Source organism: Danio rerio, chromosome 16 (assembly GCF_049306965.1).
Source record: "Danio rerio strain Tuebingen ecotype United States chromosome 16, GRCz12tu, whole genome shotgun sequence".
Lineage (NCBI taxonomy): Eukaryota > Metazoa > Chordata > Actinopteri > Cypriniformes > Danionidae > Danio > Danio rerio.
Window position 1 is genome coordinate 45,770,706 of NC_133191.1, and position 20,840 is coordinate 45,791,545.

General features: G+C 36.5%; 2 protein-coding genes across 7 annotated transcripts in view; one reads left to right on the forward strand and one right to left on the reverse strand.

The window, feature by feature from the left end:
* Window positions 1–20,840, forward strand: part of nek11 (NIMA-related kinase 11) — a 247,266-nt gene that overhangs the window by 180,120 nt on the left and 46,306 nt on the right. The window contains exon 17 of one of the 3 annotated variants that reach the window (XM_073926504.1): window positions 4,842–5,848. The exons of the other annotated variants lie outside the window; for them this stretch is intronic. Coding sequence (XP_073782605.1) covers window positions 4,842–4,859 — 18 coding nt within the window. The 3' untranslated portion in view covers window positions 4,860–5,848. Of the gene's footprint in view, window positions 1–4,841; window positions 5,849–20,840 lie in introns of those variants that run through there. 3 annotated transcript variants of the gene reach the window in all.
* cpne4a (copine IVa) overlaps window positions 1–20,840 on the reverse strand; it is a 122,300-nt gene that overhangs the window by 6,186 nt on the left and 95,274 nt on the right. For all 4 annotated transcript variants that reach the window (XM_073926510.1, XM_073926511.1, XM_073926509.1 and 1 more), the window contains 4 exons: window positions 18,611–18,665; window positions 15,173–15,224; window positions 2,728–2,861; window positions 1,443–1,679 (listed from right to left, as the gene is read on the reverse strand). In XM_073926510.1, coding sequence (XP_073782611.1) covers window positions 1,443–1,679; window positions 2,728–2,861; window positions 15,173–15,224; window positions 18,611–18,665 — 478 coding nt within the window. The remainder of the gene's footprint in view (window positions 1–1,442; window positions 1,680–2,727; window positions 2,862–15,172; window positions 15,225–18,610; window positions 18,666–20,840) is intronic.

The following is a 20,840-nucleotide window of genomic DNA, read 5'->3' on the forward strand; positions in this document are numbered from 1 at the left end:
TGATTTAAACATCTTTGCAGATAATACTACAGTAAATATGCTGTTTTTTATGTCAAAATGTAAGCAAGTTCAATAAAGTATTGTCAAATTAATGTGGCATGAAACTTACTGTAAAGGTTTATTATTTAAGATCATTTGAATGACATTCTAAACTGTAAAATGGAATAAAATCCTAATATCAAATTATAAAAAACACTCATTAACATGTTTACACTAGCACTTTTGGTCCGCACCTGGGTTTGTTTGATGTCAAAGTATGGTACGTTTAGCTAGTTCTTCTGAACTCCCGTGAACCGTACCCGAGTACGCCTAAAAGAGGTGGTCTAGAATACGGTTCGTGCAAACTCTGGTACAGTTCACATCTGATATGAATGCAATCATACCAAATAACGGAAGTGAAGCACCAACTTGAAACTGGGTTTCCCCGGGGTCTTAGAAAGTATTAAAAGTTGCTAAATCAATTATAAGAAAATTAAGGCCCTTAAAAGATATTAATTGCATTAATACGCATCCGGCCAGGGTGATGTCACGTAATTTGCGACAAACGCAGGAAGGTGATGTGATGCTCTCCACATGTAGCGAAATCATAGAGCAAAACAGATGGCAAAATGGGAAAATGTAAGTTTGCGTACTCCTGGTTGGAGAAAGACGAGTTTAAACAATGGCTGAAGCCTGTCGCTGAAAACAACCACACAATTTATCATTTCAAAATTTGTTTCTTCTGAGCTTATCCGAGTTCTGTTGGTTCCCACACGGAAAGAGCCTATATAAACATATGTTTTAATATAGCTTTTGATATAGGTTTTAAATATATGTGACATATAGAAAAATGTCCGTTTTACTATATTGTATGTACATGTACTGTATATACATATATGTGCATATATACTGCACATAGGTTCTTTCCATGTGAGTTGTGCTCCGTTGATTTGTTTAACTACAACTGTCTATTAAATAAGTGGCGATTCTGAGAGGGTGTTTAAAAAGTCTTAAAAGGTACTGATATTATCTTTAGGATTCCTGCATATACCCTGGTTCAACAAACTTTAGTTTACAGAACGCTCATTTGTGTATGTACATCTGTGTATCACCTACCTTGGCGACAATTAAGCGGAACTGACCCACTGCAAACAGTGATAATGTCTGCTTGTCTCCATTAAAAACAACTTCTGCAGGCATTGTGTGTTTTTAGATTTAGATTTATGCATTATTAATATATTTATTACAATAATTAGACTATTTTATTGTAATTATTTATACATTTATAATTTATTATTATTATTATTAGAATTGATATGTGCTATGGAATTTTAAAATATGTTAATGACAGATGTCTTGAGATTTAAAAATGGATATTGACTCCCTAAAATGTGAACACATATACCATTAAACCCTTTTTTAATCAACTTTAACACGTTTATACAGTACAAATGTAAACTCACATGTTTGAAGTTACGGAAGGGCACAAACTGTACGATGTCCCTCAGCACTGGTTCTCCTTTGGGTGAGCGGAGGATCCCATCATCCCCATCCAGCATCTCCATATCAGTGAAATCTGCATTTCCGACCCCCACGATGATGACAGACATGGGCAGGTGTGAAGCGTGAACGATGGCCTCTCTGGTGTCCGCCATGTCTGTGATCACACCGTCCGTCAGGATCAGCAGGATGAAGTATTGCTGACGACATAACAGACCACAGTCAGAACTGGAGGAACACTTAAGATGATGAAGAAGAAAAAAAAGAGGAGGAAGTAATGAGAAGAAGAAGAAATAAATAAATGAAGGAAGTATAACGGAGAAGAAAGATAAAGAGGAAAAACTAGAAAGGTGGAAGAAGACGTAGAAGAAGAACAGGATGAAGATGATAATGAAGAATAAAGAAGGATGAAGAGCACGAATAAAGAAGGAATAAAAAGAAGAATATTAAGAAAGAATAGGAAGATTGAAAAAGATAAAGGAAGAAGATGATGATGAAGAAGAAGAAAAAGAAGATGAAGGAAGAATAAAGAACAGAAAGAAAGACTAGGAAGATGGAAGATGATAAAGGAAGAGGAAGAAGACGAAGATGATGAGGATGATGATGATGATGAAGAAGATAAAGAAGGATGAAGAAGAGAAATAAGGAAGTAGAAAGATGAAGGAATGAAGAAAATGAAAAAGAAGAAGAATGAATAACAAAGAAGAAGATGAAGGAAGAATAAAGAATAAGGAAGAAATAGAGGAATAATAAGAACGACAATGAAGATGAAAGAAGATGAAGATAAAGGAAGAAGATGATGATGGAGAAGAAAAAAGAATTAGGAAGGAAAAGGAAGAAGGGAATATGAAGATGAAAAGGAATAAAAAGAAAGGAATGAAGGAATTAGAACGATGAAGAAGGAAGAAGAAGGGATAAAGAAAATAAAAAGAAGAATGGAGAACAAAGAAAAAAGAAGAAGAAAGAGAGATAAGGAAGACGAAAGGAGAAAGAAATAAAGAAGAAAATGAAGAGGAAGGTGTAAGGAAGAAAAGAAAAAGGATGGAATAAGTAAGATTAAGGAAGAAGGATAAAAATCGGAATAAAGAAGAGGAACAAGAAAGAAGAATGTAGAAAAAAGAAGAATAAAGAATAGAGAAATAGTATGAAGAAGAAGAAGAAGAACAAGAAGAAGAACAAAGAAGGATGAAGAATAAAAAGAAAAAGAAGGATGAAGAAGCTGAAGAGAAGAAAGTAGCTGTCTCTCACCATGGCCTCTTTGGTGTGCATCTCCTCTGAGGCAAAGTTAGCCACTTTCTGGATGATGGGGGCAATGTTTGTGGGGCCATAAAGCTGAATTTTAGGAAGGCAGTTCTGGTAGGCCTCCACCACACCCTGAATACCTGCAACATTTAGCAAAGTCACTATGGAGCTGTGTGGAGGAAACTACTACTCTTAAATATCAGGGGTAAACATGCACTATCATTATGCAGAACTATAAAATATATACAGTTTTTATCATTTGAAATCAAATTTACATTAACTGAAATAAATGAAAATATACAACAAAACTACACAGAAAAAAGTAAAATAAGCAAATATGACTAAATTATATAATGTTATTAACACTATCAAATATACTACTAGAACCCAAGGTTATTATTGAAAAGTAAAAAATATAAAACAGAATAAAAAAAATCATTACATGAAATTTAGATGTAATATATTAAATAAAGTAAACATCAACTCAAATAAAATAAAATATAAAAGGCATAATAAAAAATGTCAAAAACTAAAAGATTCCAAAACCGGACTATTGTGTCACAATCACCAGTGATCCAGGCTTGTAGATCTTGGGATCATTCACTTTCACTTAGGACTACAAATCCTGTCATGCACCACACACACACCTGTTCCAGTTTTCTGCTGATTGCTAACACACACAGCTGAAGCTGTTTAGAACTGATTACATGGACTTTAAATGCAGCATAGACACACACTCCAGTTGCTTGTTTATCTGTGAGCATTGCGACCCGTTCTACCTTGTTTAACCCAGCCATGGTTTAACCCTTTGCTTTATGTGTTTGTTTTAATTCACTGCTGCCTGTACTGACTATTCGCCTGTTCTTTGACCACGACTTTGGATTGCTCTGCAGGTATCTGTTTGCTCCTGTGATTGACCATTGTGTGCCTGACCATTCTTTATTCCACAAATACTGCACGTGGATCCTCAACTCTGCTGTCAGCGTTCCCTAGCATAACATATTGAATTATACTAACATTTTAATTTATTTTATATACTTTAAATCGAATGGTGCACACTTTAAACTATTCATTATCAGGGTTATCATCATTACCTAAAACTAAATTGATAAAAAGTCATTGCTTAAATTAAATATATATATATAAAAAAATCTAATATATACTTTAAAAATACTTGTTTAATTTGAGCAAAATGAATACTTATTTTAATTTCATTTAAAAACCATAAACAAATTCTTTCGGGAATTATTATTTTTTCTAATTTAGAAGTATTAAAGCAACTTAAATTATACATACAGCTAAAACTTATTTGAAAAATACAGAGGTAAAAACGTATGCATCTGACAATAAAATACAATAAAAATATGAAAAAAATAATAATACTAAATTAACACTGCTAAGTTCTACAAAATTTGTATCTCTTACATTTGATCATATGCTATTTTTTTAATGACAGTAAAGTCTCAATCTAAGCACTGAAGCGCTTCTGCTGTTTACGAGCTGAGCATGAATGTTAAGGTCAGCCTGTCTCTCCTCAGCACGTCTCCAACTGTTTCATTTAATTAACACCTGTGAGCTTGAACACGCACAAACAGGGGCTTAAAGGTGAAAGCATGCTGCGCAGAGCAGAGGCAAAATTAAGATGAGAAGACTTTCAAAGCGGAGGTCAATGGAGGCAGTCGCTTCAGCAGCTCCCCTACAAAGAGGAATCAAAGAGACCCTGATAGACTCTTCAACCCTGACAAACACGTGCCACACTGTCTCTTTAAGACCAACATTGTGCTTTTCAATGGAGATTTTGTAGTTTTTCATAAAGTGATTTAGGCTATACGTTTACACAACAATGATGTAGACAAAAATGTACAAATTTGAACCCTTTCGGACTCTTGTTCTCTCGTCTTTTTTTTTTTTTTTTTTTTTTTTTTGATTCCAGGGCATTTGATAAAATTTAAAGCCTCATGTGCAAGATATTGTACATTTGTCATCCAATCGAATGGTGGTAAAACTATGTGAGCTCAATGAGGAAAATTCAATGTTTTGCACATTTTGCTCCAAACACAGAAACAACAATTTCAATGGTTTTCATTTATTCATTCATTCATTCATTTTCTTTGCTACAGGTTGCTACAGCAGAATGAACCGCCAACTTATCCAGTATATGTTTTACACAGTGGATACCCTTCCAGCCATAACACAGTACTGGGGAACTCATTCACACCCATACACTATGGACAATTTAGCTTACCCAGCTGACCTACAGTGCATGTCTGGACCACTGTGCGGTGTCCTCGATGCTGAAATTCGAACTCGGAACCCCCTGTTTTTCCGCACCATATGTCGGCACGCTAACCACTAGGCTATTACGCCAACGTCATTTGCTTTTTTAAAATCCAAAGCGCTACAATAGAAGATATTACTGTTTTTTCCAGCTGCTTACACAAAATCTTTTCTTGTCACATGAAGAAACCTCTCACTCAAAATGCAAAACACAGCAAATCTCCAAAACCAGAAGCTGTTTCTCAGCCATGACTCAGTTTTCAATTGCTGAAACACTTTCTTCAAAACACTGCACACAATTCTCTACCTAAAACACAAAAATCTAACAGGAAGCTACTTGCGTTTCTTTCCCAAACACAATCAAAATGCAACATTTATTCACCCGGTGACACACACACACACACACGCTCCTCAACTATGGAAACACTAATTTCTTAACTGATCATTAACCAATCACTGCTTTAGTCTACTGACTGGCACAGGTGATGAGACACTGGGCTGTTCTGATCCAGAAAAACTGGTTTTCCACCCATCCACAATTTGTAGTTTTGTACCTACCCCATTTTCTCCTTTTAATAATCCTAAATTCCTCTAAAAAAAATAAATTAAAAAAAAGAGGATTTCTTCTGGGCCTAGCGCTGTAAAGTGTATGATGACCAACCCTACAGTATGCCCACATGATGCTTTTCCAGGCAATAGATGCTTTCGTGAGACTCCTTTCACACACAATTGTGTTCTTTGCTGTATTCTAAAGAATATACTTTTGCTTTACGTGTTCTATATTTTAAATACATTTTTACATACAGTAATGTTTGTTTTTTATGCAATAAACACCAATAATGTTTGGCCTAAAAAGTATTTTCTGTTTTTTCATGGCATTGGTGTATACAGTGTAGGTATGGGCCAGTATAAGATTTTGACAGTATGATAGCCTTGAATAAAAATATCACGGTTTCACGGTATTGAGATTACTGCTCTATGTTCTTTTATAATGTCTGGGTAAAAAAAAAAAAAAAAAAAAAAAAAACTTTTTCTCTTTTGAACACAATATATTGTATTTTGAGAAACATTCAAATATTTTGGAGCAGTAAACGTATCAGGCTAAATGAATTATTGACTTCTGCTGTCTTGGTTTAAAAATACTATTTAAAACATCTTTTCTGCTAAACATTTTTTTTTACACATTTCTTAGGAACAGCTCGGCTTAGTTGGCATTTCTGTGTGGAGTTTGCATGTTCTCCCTGCGTTCGCGTGGGTGCTCCAGTTTCCCCCACAGTCCAAAGACATGTGGTACAGGTGAATTGGGTAAGCTAAATTGTCCGTAGTGTATATGTGTGTGTATGAATGAGTGTGTGGATGTTTTCCCTCAGATGGGTTGCAGTTGGAAGAGCATCCGCTACGTAAAAATGTGCTAGATAAGTTGGTGGTTCATTCTGCTGTGGCGACCCCGGGTTAATAAAGGGACTAAGCCGTCAAGAAAATGAAAGAATTAATATCTTAAGAACGATATTGCAGAAAATTTTGACGGTTTCAAAACCTTGACATTTCCATACCAGAATATACCTGGTACACCTTAAAAACGGTTATCGTTCCATGCCTAATACAGTGTACCTGTTACTCCTCTCAGCAGATTACTGTCACTGTCGAACATTGTATTGAACTGTAGATTTAAGCCTACAAAGAGCAAAGAGCTTTAGAACAAAAGTGTTTACATGTTTTATCCAAAAGTGTTATATTATAAAAGACGTGTTTGCCATTCAATGCGATTGCTTCATTCTGACACGTGCTTGTGGTATTTTGAATGCAGTGTTACGTTTTGACGTCTTTATAGTCTTTAGTTTATATAAAGGCAGGTTATATATAAAGCTCTCCTGTGTATTTGTCTAACTAAAATATTTGCAAAATTATGTGTAACAGAGCACAAAATTTTTCACAGTATTTACTATAAATTTTTTCTTCTGGAGAAAGTCTTATTGGTTTTATTTCGACTAGAATAAAAACAGTTTTTAATTTTTGTAGAACCATTTTAAGGTCAATATTATTAGCCCCTTTAATCAATGTTTTTGTTTTTGATTGTCTACAGAATAAACCATCGTTATAAAATGACTAGCCTAATAGTTAAGTCTTTAAATCACACGTTAAGCTGAATACTAGTTTCTTAAAAAAAGATCTAGTAAATTATTATTTACTGTCATCAAGGCAAGATAAAATAAATCAGTTAATAGAACTGTTAATTCTCTCCATTAAACAGAAATTGGGCTAAAGATAATTCAGGAGGGCTAAATAATTCTGACTTCAACTATATGTCATTGGGTTTAGACGTTTTTGTCTGAAAACTTTGCCATGTAAACTGAATGCTCCCTTTAATGTAATCAATCAGTTGGAGAAGTATTGTGAAAGTATTTACGCTGTTGGCCTGCGCTGTCTTGCCATTAAAGACATGTCAAGCTGAAGACATTAAAGGCTTGGATTATCCCACCGCTGACATTCTTCCGTCATAACACTTTGTTCAGTCACATTTGGCCAATTCATACCGGTTCTGTGAGAAATGTCTCACCGCGTGACATCCATGTGCCCTTGTGAGCTTCACACAACAAATGAAACTCCACCAGCCTCCGCAAATAGAAAGCTGTAAATGTTGTTAACTGGGATTTCACAGTGGGAGTTTCACTTAGGATTCACTGACAGAAGAAACGTCCCACAATCCCTCAGAGAAACACACACATACTGCAATGTGCAAAGTGTCAGTAATCAGCTAAATGAGCTCTTTGCCTTTTCAACCCTTTTCTAATGAGAGTCTACAGTAATTGCACTCTAGAAAGAAACTCAAGATGATAATCGGATAGACCAAACAAGTGAAGAGCAATGTACCATTTGTTACAATCATTCACATTTTCCTTGTTAGAGTTTAATATGAATGTGTAATGTATTTATGGACTATGATAGGAAAAAAAAAAAGAAAAAAAAAAAAAAAAAAWTATATATATATATATATATATATATATATATATATATATATTTATATTAAAATATATATAGATTAAAGGTGATTTTAATCAAATGTATCATGCTATATAAAAAATTATTTAATTTTAAATATAGCCTGCAGTTTTGTTTTTTAATTTATTTGATGAACAAAGTAAACAGTACAGTAAAACATTCATGTCTTGAAATATTGTTATATATGCTAACATTAAAGTATTTTAAAGGCCGCATTTTCAGCAGCCATGAAAATTTTGCATTTGACAAAAAATAAATAAATAATATAAAGTAAAATAAAATAATTTGGACATGTATAATTTTTATTGAGTTGACTCAATTTGCTGTAGTTCATCTTACATTTGATGATTTGAGTAGAGGTGATGTGTCCATTGTGTGACAGTAATATAATAATATACAGTGCATACAGAAAGTATTGATAGTGCTTCACTTTTTCCACATTTTTTTTATGTTACAGCCTTATTCCAAAATGGATAGAATTAATTTATGTCCTCAAAATTCTACACACAATAACCCATAATGACAATGTGAAAAATTGTTTTTTTAATTTATTAAAAATAAAAAAGCTGAAAAATCACATGTACAGAAGTATTCGTAGCCTTTGCTGTGAAGCTCTAAATTGAGCTCAGTTACATTCTGTTTCCACTGATCATTTTTGAGATGTTTCAGCAGCTTAATTAGAGTTCACTTGTGGTAAATTCAGTTGATTGGACATGATTTGAAAGGTATACACCTGTCTATATAACGTCCCAGGGTTGGCAGTGCGTGTCAAAGTACAAACGAAGCATGAAGACAAAGTAATTGTCTGTAGACCTCCGAGACAGGATTGTCTCGAGGGACAAGGCTGGGGAAGGTTACAGAAATATTTTAGCTGCTCTGAAAGTTACAATGAGCACTGTGGCCTCCATCATCTGTAAGTGGAAGATGTTTGGAACCACCAAGACTCTTCCTAGAGCTGGTTGGCCATCCAAACTGAGTGATCGGGGGAGAAGGGCCTTAGTCAGGGAGGTGATCAATGACCCAATGGTCACTTTGTCTGACCTCCAGCGTTCTTCTGTGGAGAGAGGAGAACCTTACAGGAGCACAACCATCTGTGCCTGTATGGTAGAGTGGCCAGACGGAAGCCACTCCCCGCCTGGACTTTGCCAAAAGGCATCTGATGGACTCTCAGACCATAAGAATCTAAATTCTCTGGTTTGATGAGACTAAAATTGAACTCTTTGAAGTGAATGCCAGGCTTTACGTTAGGTGAACCAGGCACCGCTTATCACCAGGCTAATGATATCAATACAGTGAAGCGTGGTGGTGGCAGCATCACGCTGTGGAGATGTTTTTCAGCAGCAGGAACTGGAAGACTAGTCAGGATAGAGGGAAATATGAATGCAGCAATTTACAGAGACATCCTGAAAGAAAACCTCCCTAGTAGCAAAGAATTCTGGCCCAGATTTGGCATAAAGCTGGCACAGCAGGCATTCATCCGGCACTGGCATACAGCATGTGGGCCAAACATGGCCCGGGTTTGGCAGAGGTGGCACCGTCTTTAAGGCGGCACACAAGATTTGGGCCAGATGAAAATAGTAGTATTTGGCCCAGATTTAAAAATTTCATAAGTGGGCCATGTGAGTTTGGCCAGTCTTGACCCACATTTAAAATACACTAAAATCATTTTTGAATAAAGAAAAAAAATTCTACCTATCAGGTCACTTTGAGAAAAAGCGTGCCCAGAGTGTGCCTAAAGCGCATCACTCCATGGGTTTATCAATTTCATTGCAATCGTGACACACCAACCTATCTGGCCCAGTTCAGGCCCAGTTATGAGTTATTAACTTGGCTGAGACTTGGCCCAGATATGGTCTGTGTTTGGCCCTTGTCTGGAAACCAGATTTGGTCCAGACATGTACCGTAATTCACTGTGGCATGTGGGCCAAGCAAAACCTGATTGTGTGGGCCAGAGCTGGGCCAGATAAATTTTGCTATGTGGCTGCTTCAGAGTACTCTGACGGTTCATGTTCCAGCAGGACAATGACCCAAAGCCCAAAATATCATTTGAGTTGCTTCAGAATAACTCTGTGAATGTCCTTGAGTGGCCCAGCCAGAGCCCAGACCTAAATCCTATTAAACATCGCTGGAGAGATCTGAAAATGGTTGTACATCGTCACTTTCCATCCAACCTGAAAGAGCTTGAGAGGTACTGCAAAGAGGACTGGGCAAAAATTCCCAAAGACAGATGTGCCAAGCTTGTGGCATCATATTCAAAGAGACTTGAGGCTGTAATTGCTGCCAAAGTATTGAGCAAAGGCTGTGAACACTTATGTACATGTGATTTTTCAGGATTTTTGTTTTTTAATAAAATTTGCAACAATAAAAAAAAAAAAAAAACTTTTTTCACATTGTCATTATGGGATATTGTGTGTAGAATTGAGGAAATAAATAAATTTAATTCATTTTGGATTAAGGTAACATAAAAAAATGTGGAAAAGGTTAAGCGCTATGATTACTTCCCAGGTGCACTGTACAAGCAAATGAAAGTAAATAAACGTGTTATTTACACCCATGATGATGGCTTTCTAAAGATGGAAACAAAAATAACACCCACTAAACTTAATTCTTGTTAGCAGGTCCTCAAATCGCACACTCTCAACACTTCACTGCTGTAACTAATACAAAAACCCCAACATAACAGTGTCTTTTAAAATATCATAATAATAGAATATTAATTGTTAACAAGTCTCACACTTTTCTCATCTCGCTAAAATGCATGAAATAACACTTTTTTATTTGCTCTCTCCATATCAAAACACGAGTGAAAGGGTAACATTTATTTTGAGATATACTTACATAAAACAAGTTCTTTTTAAACTATTTGCTTCAAGTCAGTTTTAGATAATTCAATCAAGTTTAACTGAGAAACCTGATACAAGGAATTGTTCAAAGTGAACAGCACCAAAAAGGTTTAATGTTTAATATATACGCATAATTGCAGTTTTAACACATATATACTGTAAAAAGCGACACTATTTTAAAATATGAGTAAATTTAGAGCTGTTAAGTTCAACAACTTTTGTAATTATGCGCATAGTGTATTGGCTTAGTTTTAAGGCAAAACTAATAAATATGAAATAAAAACTGCATATATAATAATAACATATTAATTTTCACTTTTTGCTAAATGATTAATTATAAATATATTTATAAAATATATAAGTTTCAAAAGAACAATTAAGCAGCACAAATGTTTTCAACTTTGTAATGTATAAATTTAGCTGAGCATATAATTACTATTACTTTTTCAACTTGAATGTGTGAAATTCAGTAATAACCCTTATACTTAATAATAATAACACTTAATAATAAATGTTTTTGCAATAATTTAAAAGGTCATATTGAAAAAGGTCACTGTATGCCACCGGATGTGTTCAGTCATGACCAGTAGACCAAATCAAACCATGACCTCTTGTTATTTACGCTCCACGACTCAAAGATACAGATAAACAAAACTTTTTAAAAAGTCCAGCAAAAGACTATGGAAGTTTGTGAACGCTACAAATTGGCCTCTTTCATGGAAATCGAAAAAAATAAACTCTCTAGACACTTCTTCATGACTTGTTAACAATGGGTTGTCAATATTTGGAAACGCCCCCAAAACTGTACAATTGGCAACATCATTCACACACCCCATGTTAGCTCTTTGTGTTTCTGGTCCAGGTTTGTTGGACCTGCGTAACTCTCATGCAGGATTTTCCAGACAATAGCAAGGTGGAAAGGTGCGCTCTGTGCTCGGGATAGATTGGCTGGCATGTGTCCTGGTGAGGCTGCGAGCCATTTACTATTCCTGGAAGAGACAGGCCTGGCTGCTTGATCAAAAGCTGAGAGATCTGTGCCCAATCTGGGCGCCACCCCGGTGTGTCTGTGCTGATAGAGGTGGAACAGAAATAGCAAGGGAAATCAACTGACACCAATACACGGGGAGCCATGATCAATTCAACCTCCTCATGACTGAACACTGGGATGATGATAATGGGACAGCTAAACACAACAAAAAATATCTTTTGTAACTTCTGACTACGGTTGTAAGAAATCCAAAAACACCAGCATAGTAGAATATTTTTAAAAAGTCTAATATTAAAATAAGCATCAACAAGTTTCCGAATTTTCTCACCTTGCTTGTGAGGTAATAGGCAGTGGTGAAAGGAGTACTGAAAAATCATCAAGTAAAAGTACCATTACTTGCCCAAAGATGTAGTGCAAGTAGAGTAAAAGTATCTGTTGTAAATATTACTCAAAGTATAAGTAAAAATTAGCCCTTTTAAAAGTACTTCAGAGTAGAAAGTATCATGCTTTGTGTGTGTGTGTATATGTGTGTGAAGACGTAACATTCTGTTGTGCATTTAGTGATTGTTTAAGGCCATTTGATGATTTCAGTCAACCGTCATCTTCTCATCAGTGAAATGTGGTCTAAACAGTCTCAGGGTGATTGTGTGTAAAGAATTTGGACATCTGGAATTGCAGGACTGTTTTACTTGTTCTACTTTAGCCCATCCCCATAGATTAAAGAATAAAGAATGAAGTATCGACTGCAGATTGAGGGAAAATAGTGGAGTAAAAGTATCAATACAGCACTAAAAATGTACTGAAGGGAAACATGGTGGCACAGCAGGTAGCGCTGTTAACTCACAGCAAGAAGATCGCTGGTTGGAGCTCTGGCTGGATCAGTTGGCATTTCTGTGTGGAGTTTGCATGTTCTCCCTGTGTTGGTGTGGGTTTCCTCCAGGTGCTCTGGTTTCCCCCACAGTCCAAAGAAATGCACTAGGTATGTAACGAATCACGGGTGATCTGTGATTTGTACGGATCACAACCTACGTTTCACACATGGCCTGCGAATTAATACATTTTTTACTGGTAGATTAATCCTTTATTTGTAACGATTTCAGAGAGATCACCTCTCGAGTCATTCAAATCACATGTACGAAAGCCTCTAGGCTTTCCTGTAAATTATAATGATGACGGATTGATTTATGGTAGGTTATTCGGGATGTGGTGGGTTTCATTAAAGGTGTTTTCTGTCACTACTTGTTTAGCCTGCATTAATGCATTCAGTGTAAGCTGCAAGATTAATCATTAAAAGATCTGAATCTCAACACCCACGCAACAAATTATAAATGATGGTGATTTGCATATGTTGCTGCATTCAAATCTGTGTTTAAATAAATGCAAATCTTTAGTCATTTGAGTTAATTATGAAGTTTCAAATAGTCAAATAACAAAGAATACTGGATAACAGCTTATAGTTTAAATAAAACCACTGATGTTTATGGTAAAGATTAAAATCACCATCATGTGCATTTAACTTGACGCTCAAAAATGAAAGTTGTAGGCAGCAATTGCATTATTTAACCAATGAGTGGTGACAACCAGCCATCAAAAAATATGCCACTGAATAATTCTCCAAACATGACACCTCTAGCAATGAAACAAGTTTTATGACTGAATAACTGAATCATTTATTAAAAATGAGATTAAATATACATTTAAATCTGCATGTTATACTAAATATAAACATCAGCAACAGTAGTTGTAACAGTGAATTTTTCACAGTACAGAATGTTTTACAATTTATTTTTATTCAGCTGATTTTTTCTTTATATTTTTATTAAAATCACAGGTTCTGAGTTCTGTTTGTTAAAACCAAAAGTGTCTTGCAGTGCTGTTTTTATAATAAACGGAACGCAAATTGCCTTTGTCTCCTCCTCTTTACAGCTAATCCAAAAAATGGTACAATCCGTGACTGAAAAACTATGTGATCCCAGCCAAGAGATTTGTGATCCGTTACACCGCTAACCCAACACATTAAAAAAAATAGAAGTTACAAAACACCAATATCGTGCGGCTAAATATGAACTTTGATATTTATGGCCCTGGGAGTAACAAATATTACTAAATTACAGAAATTTGAATTACAGTAATTTGTTACTTTACATCACTGGAAAAAGGGCATAGTTTGCTATTGATTTAAAAGGGTTTAAATTAGACTAAAAATTCATTCATTCATTCATTTTCCTTCGGCTTAGTCCCTTTGTTCATCAGGGGTCACCACAGCAGAATGAACTGCCAACTTATCCAGCATATGTTTTGCACAGTGGATGCCTTTCCAGCTGCGACCCAGTACTGGGAAACATCCATAAACACTCATTCACACACATACACTACAGAAAATGTAGTCAATTCAATTCGCCTATACCTGCATGTCTTTGGACAGTGGGGGAAACCAGAGCACCCAGAGGAAACCCACGCAAATGCAGGGAGAACATGTCAACTCTACACAGAAAAGCCAACAGACCCAGCAGGGACTCGAACCAGCAACCTTCTTGCCGTGAGGTGACAGTGCTAACCACTGAGCCACCAAGTTGCCACACTAAAAATATATTAATATTGAAAACAACAACTTGGCACGGTTACATTCACAGCCTGAGAATTTCTTGCAACGACAGAATTATCATTTATATTACTTTACTTCCCAGCCTGTCTCTGTATCTCAAGCACTCATTTTCCCATCTCTTCTTCATCTTTGCTTTCTGATAGCATGCACACTGTTAGGGGACGCGTGTTTCAAACTTGCTGTGATGATGCAAGGCTACCAAGAAATTACAGTCTGAAACAATCAGTGCAGTGGAGTGTTAACAAACTGTAATAAAATATGCAAACGCGCATCCTACAATTTCAACCCTCTACGAGAACATCTGATATAATGCAGCAGTCATTTCACATCTGTTTTTGTTCTGAAAGTCATTCTTACCTGCTGTCACGACACATAGACACTAATTATTGGTCGAGGGGACGGAGGAGGCGATGATGACATCATCAAGGCCCCCCTCCTTCAAACGTTCCCCTCGGGCTGTATATTTTATAGCAGCATTAAACATTAATGTGTCCAGCTTTGCCAATAGTGAAGCTCTGTAATTTAGCTATGCATATATTGATCTCCTTTTGTGTGGTGTGAGCGCTCTTTACTGAAGGGCTGCTTGACTTTGCTTGGTTTTCTGTTGAAGCATTGAGTAGTTCAGTCCCAGTGGGCAAAGGTCAATAAGGGGAGGTTAATGCATCTGCACTGAGGAGATCATTTAGGATATATGGGTCTGGGATGGATATAATATTGGATTGGATGTTCTAAACATACCTGCACATTCTGGGTTGTCCTCGTTGAAGTTTACTGCAAAGTCATGTGAAACCTGAAACGTAAAGAAAAATAGCAATATGTGACTTCAACAAATTGTTCACACAGTGTTGAAAGTTTTTTTGTTTTTCAACTAAAACAACTAAAAAAGGATTTAAGTCATTTCAACACAATATTACTTATATTCGTCTTTATCTTTGATTTAGTGGCTAGTTTGTATGAATTTATATAATCTCATTCATACATTTTAGCATGACTTGCTCACCCACTGGGGAATAGGTTTAGGGTTAAAGTTTTGGGGCATCCCTTATTTTAAAAATTGTACGTTTTCATACAAATTATATTGTATACATTTATATACACTTACAGGCCACTTTATTTGGTTCACCTGTCCAACTGCTCATTAACGTAAATTTCTAATCAATCAATCACATGGCAGCAACTCAATGCATTCAGGTGTATAGACATGGTCAAGACGATCTGCTGCAGTTCAAACCGAGAATCAGAATAGGGAAGAAAGGTGATTTAAGTGACTTTGAAAGTGGCATGATTGTTGGTGTCAGACCCACTCGTTACAACTGAGGTTTGCAATAGAGCATTCCTGAATGCAAAACACGCCCAACCTTAAGGCTCGTACACACCGAGATGTACACACCAAGAACCGACACTTTTCGTGTGCGTTCATTGTCAGAGTTTTCAAGACATTTTTCCGGAATTTAAACCCAATCGATTTGCACTGGCGTTAAGCAGAAGAGTATGCAAAATCACTCCTTGACATTAGATAGTGCTACACAACTTTAAGCTTCTGACACCCGCTTGTAACAGAGAAGAAGAAGACAATTTGACATGCTTGTTGTTATGGATGGTTCGAGTAGCAGCTCTAGCTCTAGCGATGAAGAAATGATTATTGTTCAGCAGTGCAATAAGCAGCTCCACGTTCAAATCGCCTCTGGGCATCTTCTTCAATGAGTGCTTGCATTGACAGTTTTGTGCTTGAGCACCTCCAAGTGCTGTTTACTGTAACTTCAGCAGCTCCGTGGACATGACCAAAAGTGCCAACCTGATTGGTGGAGAAGGTCTTGACGCGGTGCGTCAAAACAAAAAAACAGGCATGATGCGTTTTAAAAAATAAAAAAATGCTTTTACGCCTGTCGTTTTGAGCGTTGGTGTGCACGATCACATTGACGTCCTTTATTTACTCACGAGGTGTTAAACAGCGACGAAAAACGCAAGCAAAAAACGTCTCAGTGTGCATGGGCCTTTAAAGTGGATGGGCTACAGAAGCAAAAGACCACACTGGGTACCATTTTTGTCAGCTAAGAACAGGAAACTGGTGCTACAATTGGCACAGGCTCACCAAAATTGGACAATAGAAAATTGGAAAAACGTTGGCTGGTCTGATGAATCTTTCTGCTGTGACTTTCAGATGGTCGGGTCAGAATTTGACGTCAACCAGATAAAAGCATGGATCCATCCTGTCTTGTATTAATGGTTTAGACTGGTAGTGGTGGTGTAATGGTGTGGGGGATATTTTCTTGGCACACTTTGGGCTCATTAGTTCCAATTGAGCATCTTTTCAACCCAGAGCCTACCTTTGTATTGTTGCTGACCATGCCCATATTTTTATGACCACAGTGTACCCAACTTCTGATGGCTACTTCCACCAGGAAAGTGCGTCATATCATGAAGCACGAATCATCTCTTGACTGTTTTTTTGAACATGACAATGAGTTCACTGTACTTAAAGTACCTCCACAGTCACTAGCTCTCAATTCAATGAAGCACCATTGGGATGTGGAGGAACAGAAGATTTGCATCATGGATGCAACCGACACAAAGGTAGTCCAACCTGGTACTAGTAAGGTGTACCTAATAAAGTGGCCGATGAGTGTATACTTATATATATACTTTCCTTACAACGCAAAAAAAGTTACAATTCCTTTTAAGCTCAGCCTAGTCAGTCCAAAAATCATTACAAATTACGGATGTTGGCATATTTACCTAATGTATATTGCAACCACAGCACTAGTCATTATTTTTAATCAAGTTTTAATAGTAAATAAAGCCAACAAATAAGCCAAAATAGCCCAACAGTGGCCACATATGAGGTTTCTGAGATTCAGAATTTCCGGATATCCAGTAAAGATCAACCTTTTAAAGTTGTGAAGTGCAATAGGGCCTTTTGTAGTGTGTGTTGCTAGTTCAATGGAACCAGTTTCTACAAATAAACGCATGTGTTTACATATCTCGGGTGATCTTTTAAACATAGAAAAAAAACTGTTTTATGTATCATGCTAAATATTCCTTGTTCGAATTGACTGAAGAAACATCTTGTGTGAGGTTAAAAAAATATTTTTTGTGATATGTGTGAGTTTCTTCTAAATCAATGTGTTCCCATTAGGTGTATTTTCTGTTCTCGTATCCACCAATACTATGTGGTAAAAAATCTTTTTTATGACAAAGTCATTGATAATTCCAACAATTTGTTAAGCAAATTCAGCAACTGAAAATAAACTGCCTTTATGAGTGAATACTAGAAGTATGCACTTAACTGTTTTGTTCAAAATGATGATTCATTCATTTGAGCAAAAAAAACAACAACATCTCAACATTATGGGTAATCCATTTTCATTTCTGCAAACATTCTTTTGGTTGATTTGATTCAATGAATCAGTTTAAATATGCTTAAGCATCAAGTCATGATGACATCCCATCATTTTGTGTAAAAGTAGACACATTAAAGCAACATATGTCAACACATTAATTTAATTGCTTGTTTGTTAGTTTCTGATTGGTTCAACTGAAATTATTCCTTAATTATTTCAATACTTGTTCAATCACGCACTTTTGTTGTTGGTACCAATATCTTGACTGGTCAGTTGCTGAAATGTACTGTATGGTCAAATATACTACTAAATTCCCAAGCAAAGCTGTGGTAGTTTCGTAACCCTGCTATCAATTTGCAGTCTCTTTCTTTTCACATAATAAATAAACTAAACACAAATCAATACTTCCATTAATATCCATTAATTTTTGAGTGAAGTCAGTAGTTCTAAAATAAGCAGGATATTATGCAATCATTTGGTCAGTGTCACTGGTCAATAGCCCCTTCAGGGGAATTCAAGATCCTTTGCTTTACTGTGTAGAGTTTTTCAAATACAAAATTGTAATACTCTAAAAAGTTTTTAACAATACCTCTGGAGTGAGGACAGCACATTCAGATATTCAATCCACCTAATCAAAATTCCAAAAGCCTAAGAATAATACAAATTTTTCTCAGTACAGCTCAAAAGCGAATTATCTGTCTGAGGGAAATGAACCTGCTGATTTCAGTACAAGAATTACTCCAGCATACGCCTAGTGAGAAACATCGCTCCCAGTTCATCCTGTTAATTAAAAATCCCACTGCTCCCCCATCGCTATAAATGCTACAGAAGTTACCTTGAAGTCTGGAGGTATCCGAGCACCAAAGCCAAACGCCGGGAACATTTTGTCACTGCATGGAAGCGAAAGCAGACATGAGATTAGAGCTGGCAGGTAGGCAGGATCTTGGGGATTACTTACCAAATTTCCCATCGTGCTTTCCTTACTCAATGGCCTCTGATTATTGCTCATTTGTAATGGACACAAATTTGCATAATTATTATTGTTAGAGCCTGCCAAATCAGCATGCGCTCTGATTTCAGATTTCATCCCAAGCAAAGTGCCTGATGGATGTGCATTCATCTGGTTTTAGAGTGATGCCAGAGCTCGACATGGTGCTGGAAATGAGCTTTTCAATGACCTTTCAAAGAGATGGAATAACAGCTCAGTGGTCAAAAAAGCATGTTAGTCAAATGCAAAGGCCACAGGTCTAATAAAAGTCAACTTGACAATAACAGATGCCTATCTACAGTGCATCCGGAAAGTATTCATAGTGCTTCACTTTTTCCACACTTTTATTTTACAGCCTTATTCCAAAACTGGATTAAATTCATTTATTTCCTCTAAATTCTACACACAATACCCCATAATGACAATGTGAAAAAAGATTTTTTGAAATTGTTGCAAATTTATTAAAAATGAAAAACTGAAAAATCACATGTACATAAGTATTCACAGCCTTTGCTCAATACTTTGTTGATGCACCTTTGGCAGCAATTACAGCCTCAAGTCTTTTTGAATATGATGCCACAAGCTTGGCACACCTGTCTTTGGGAATTTTTGCCCAGTCCTCTTTGCAGTACCTCTCAAGCTCTATCAGGTTGGATGGAAAGTGACGGTGTACAGCCATTTTCAGATCTCTCCAGAGATGTTCAATAGGATTTAGGTCTGGGCTCTGGCCACTCAAGGACATTCACAGAGTTATTGTGAAGCCCCTCCATTGATATTTTGGCAGTGTGCTTTGGGTCATTGTCCTGCTGGAAGATGAACCGCAGGCCCAGTCTGAGATCGAGAGTACTCTGAAGCTGGTTTTCATTCAGGATGTCTCTGTACATTGCTGCATTCATCTTTCCCTCTATCCTGACTAGTCTTCCAGTTCCTGCTGCTGAAAAACATCTCAGAGGTCTACAGACAATTCCTTTGTCTTCATGCTTGGTTTGTGCTTTGATACGCACTGCCAACCCTGGGACTTTATATAGACAGGTGTATGACCTGAGCTGACCCAGTTTATTAAAGACACAAACCCCTCACTGCACAACAGCTGCACTTTCAGCAACCTCCTAATTCCTGCAGCACAAGGACTTAATGATTGTTTATGGGCGTCAAAAGTGGCTGACCTGTTCGATGAAATATTTGACTGCGTGTCACTGCATATCAAAGACTTAAAATGATATATCGATATAAAGAAATCTCCACTGAGCTAAACGAGAGTGCTTAAACTGAACAGTGAATCGTCGATGACGTAAGCGTGCTCAGGCCCGAATGCAATGTGAGTGCTGGCCGTCAGGTGAGACGGGAGGGGGGACACGTGTGCTTCGGCCCGGTTCAAGGCAACTGCACATAGTGTGAGTACGCCCTAATAATTATTTAATAATTTAATGTTTAATAATTATTAAACAATAAAACATATTGTTAGCAACTCCCTGATGCACATAAAACATTTAGATTATACCAGAAATTGAGTGATTGAGAGAGATAATCTGTTTCCAGGGTTTTTATCTGCCTTTTCTGTCTTGACTCTTGATACGTTTTCATGGCATCACATTTTTATACTTTTCTTTTGCCTATGGCAGTAACTCCCTTACTGACTTAACGGATAGTGTTTTCTATGAAGGCACCGCCTTAGGAAACCAGTTTTAGACCAGCAGATGTTAGAAAATGTATGGCCTGAACACTGACTTTGCTTGAGGGCTTCAAAAATACATATATATTTTTGTCGCTGGTAAAGGAAACTAGTTTTAGACTAGCACATGTTAGAATATATGTGGCCTGAACACTGACTTTGCTTCAGGGCTTCAGAAAATATATACAGTTGAATTTTTATCCCACCTTTGATTTTTTTTTTCTTTTTTTAAATATTTCCCAAATTAAGTTTATCAGACCAAGGGAATTTTCACAGTATGTCTGATAATGTTTTTTTCTTCTGGAGGAAGTCATATGATTTATTTTGGCTAAAATAGAAGCAGTTTTTAGTTAAAAAAAAAAAAAAAACATTTTAAGGACAATATTATTAGCCCCTTTAAGCTAA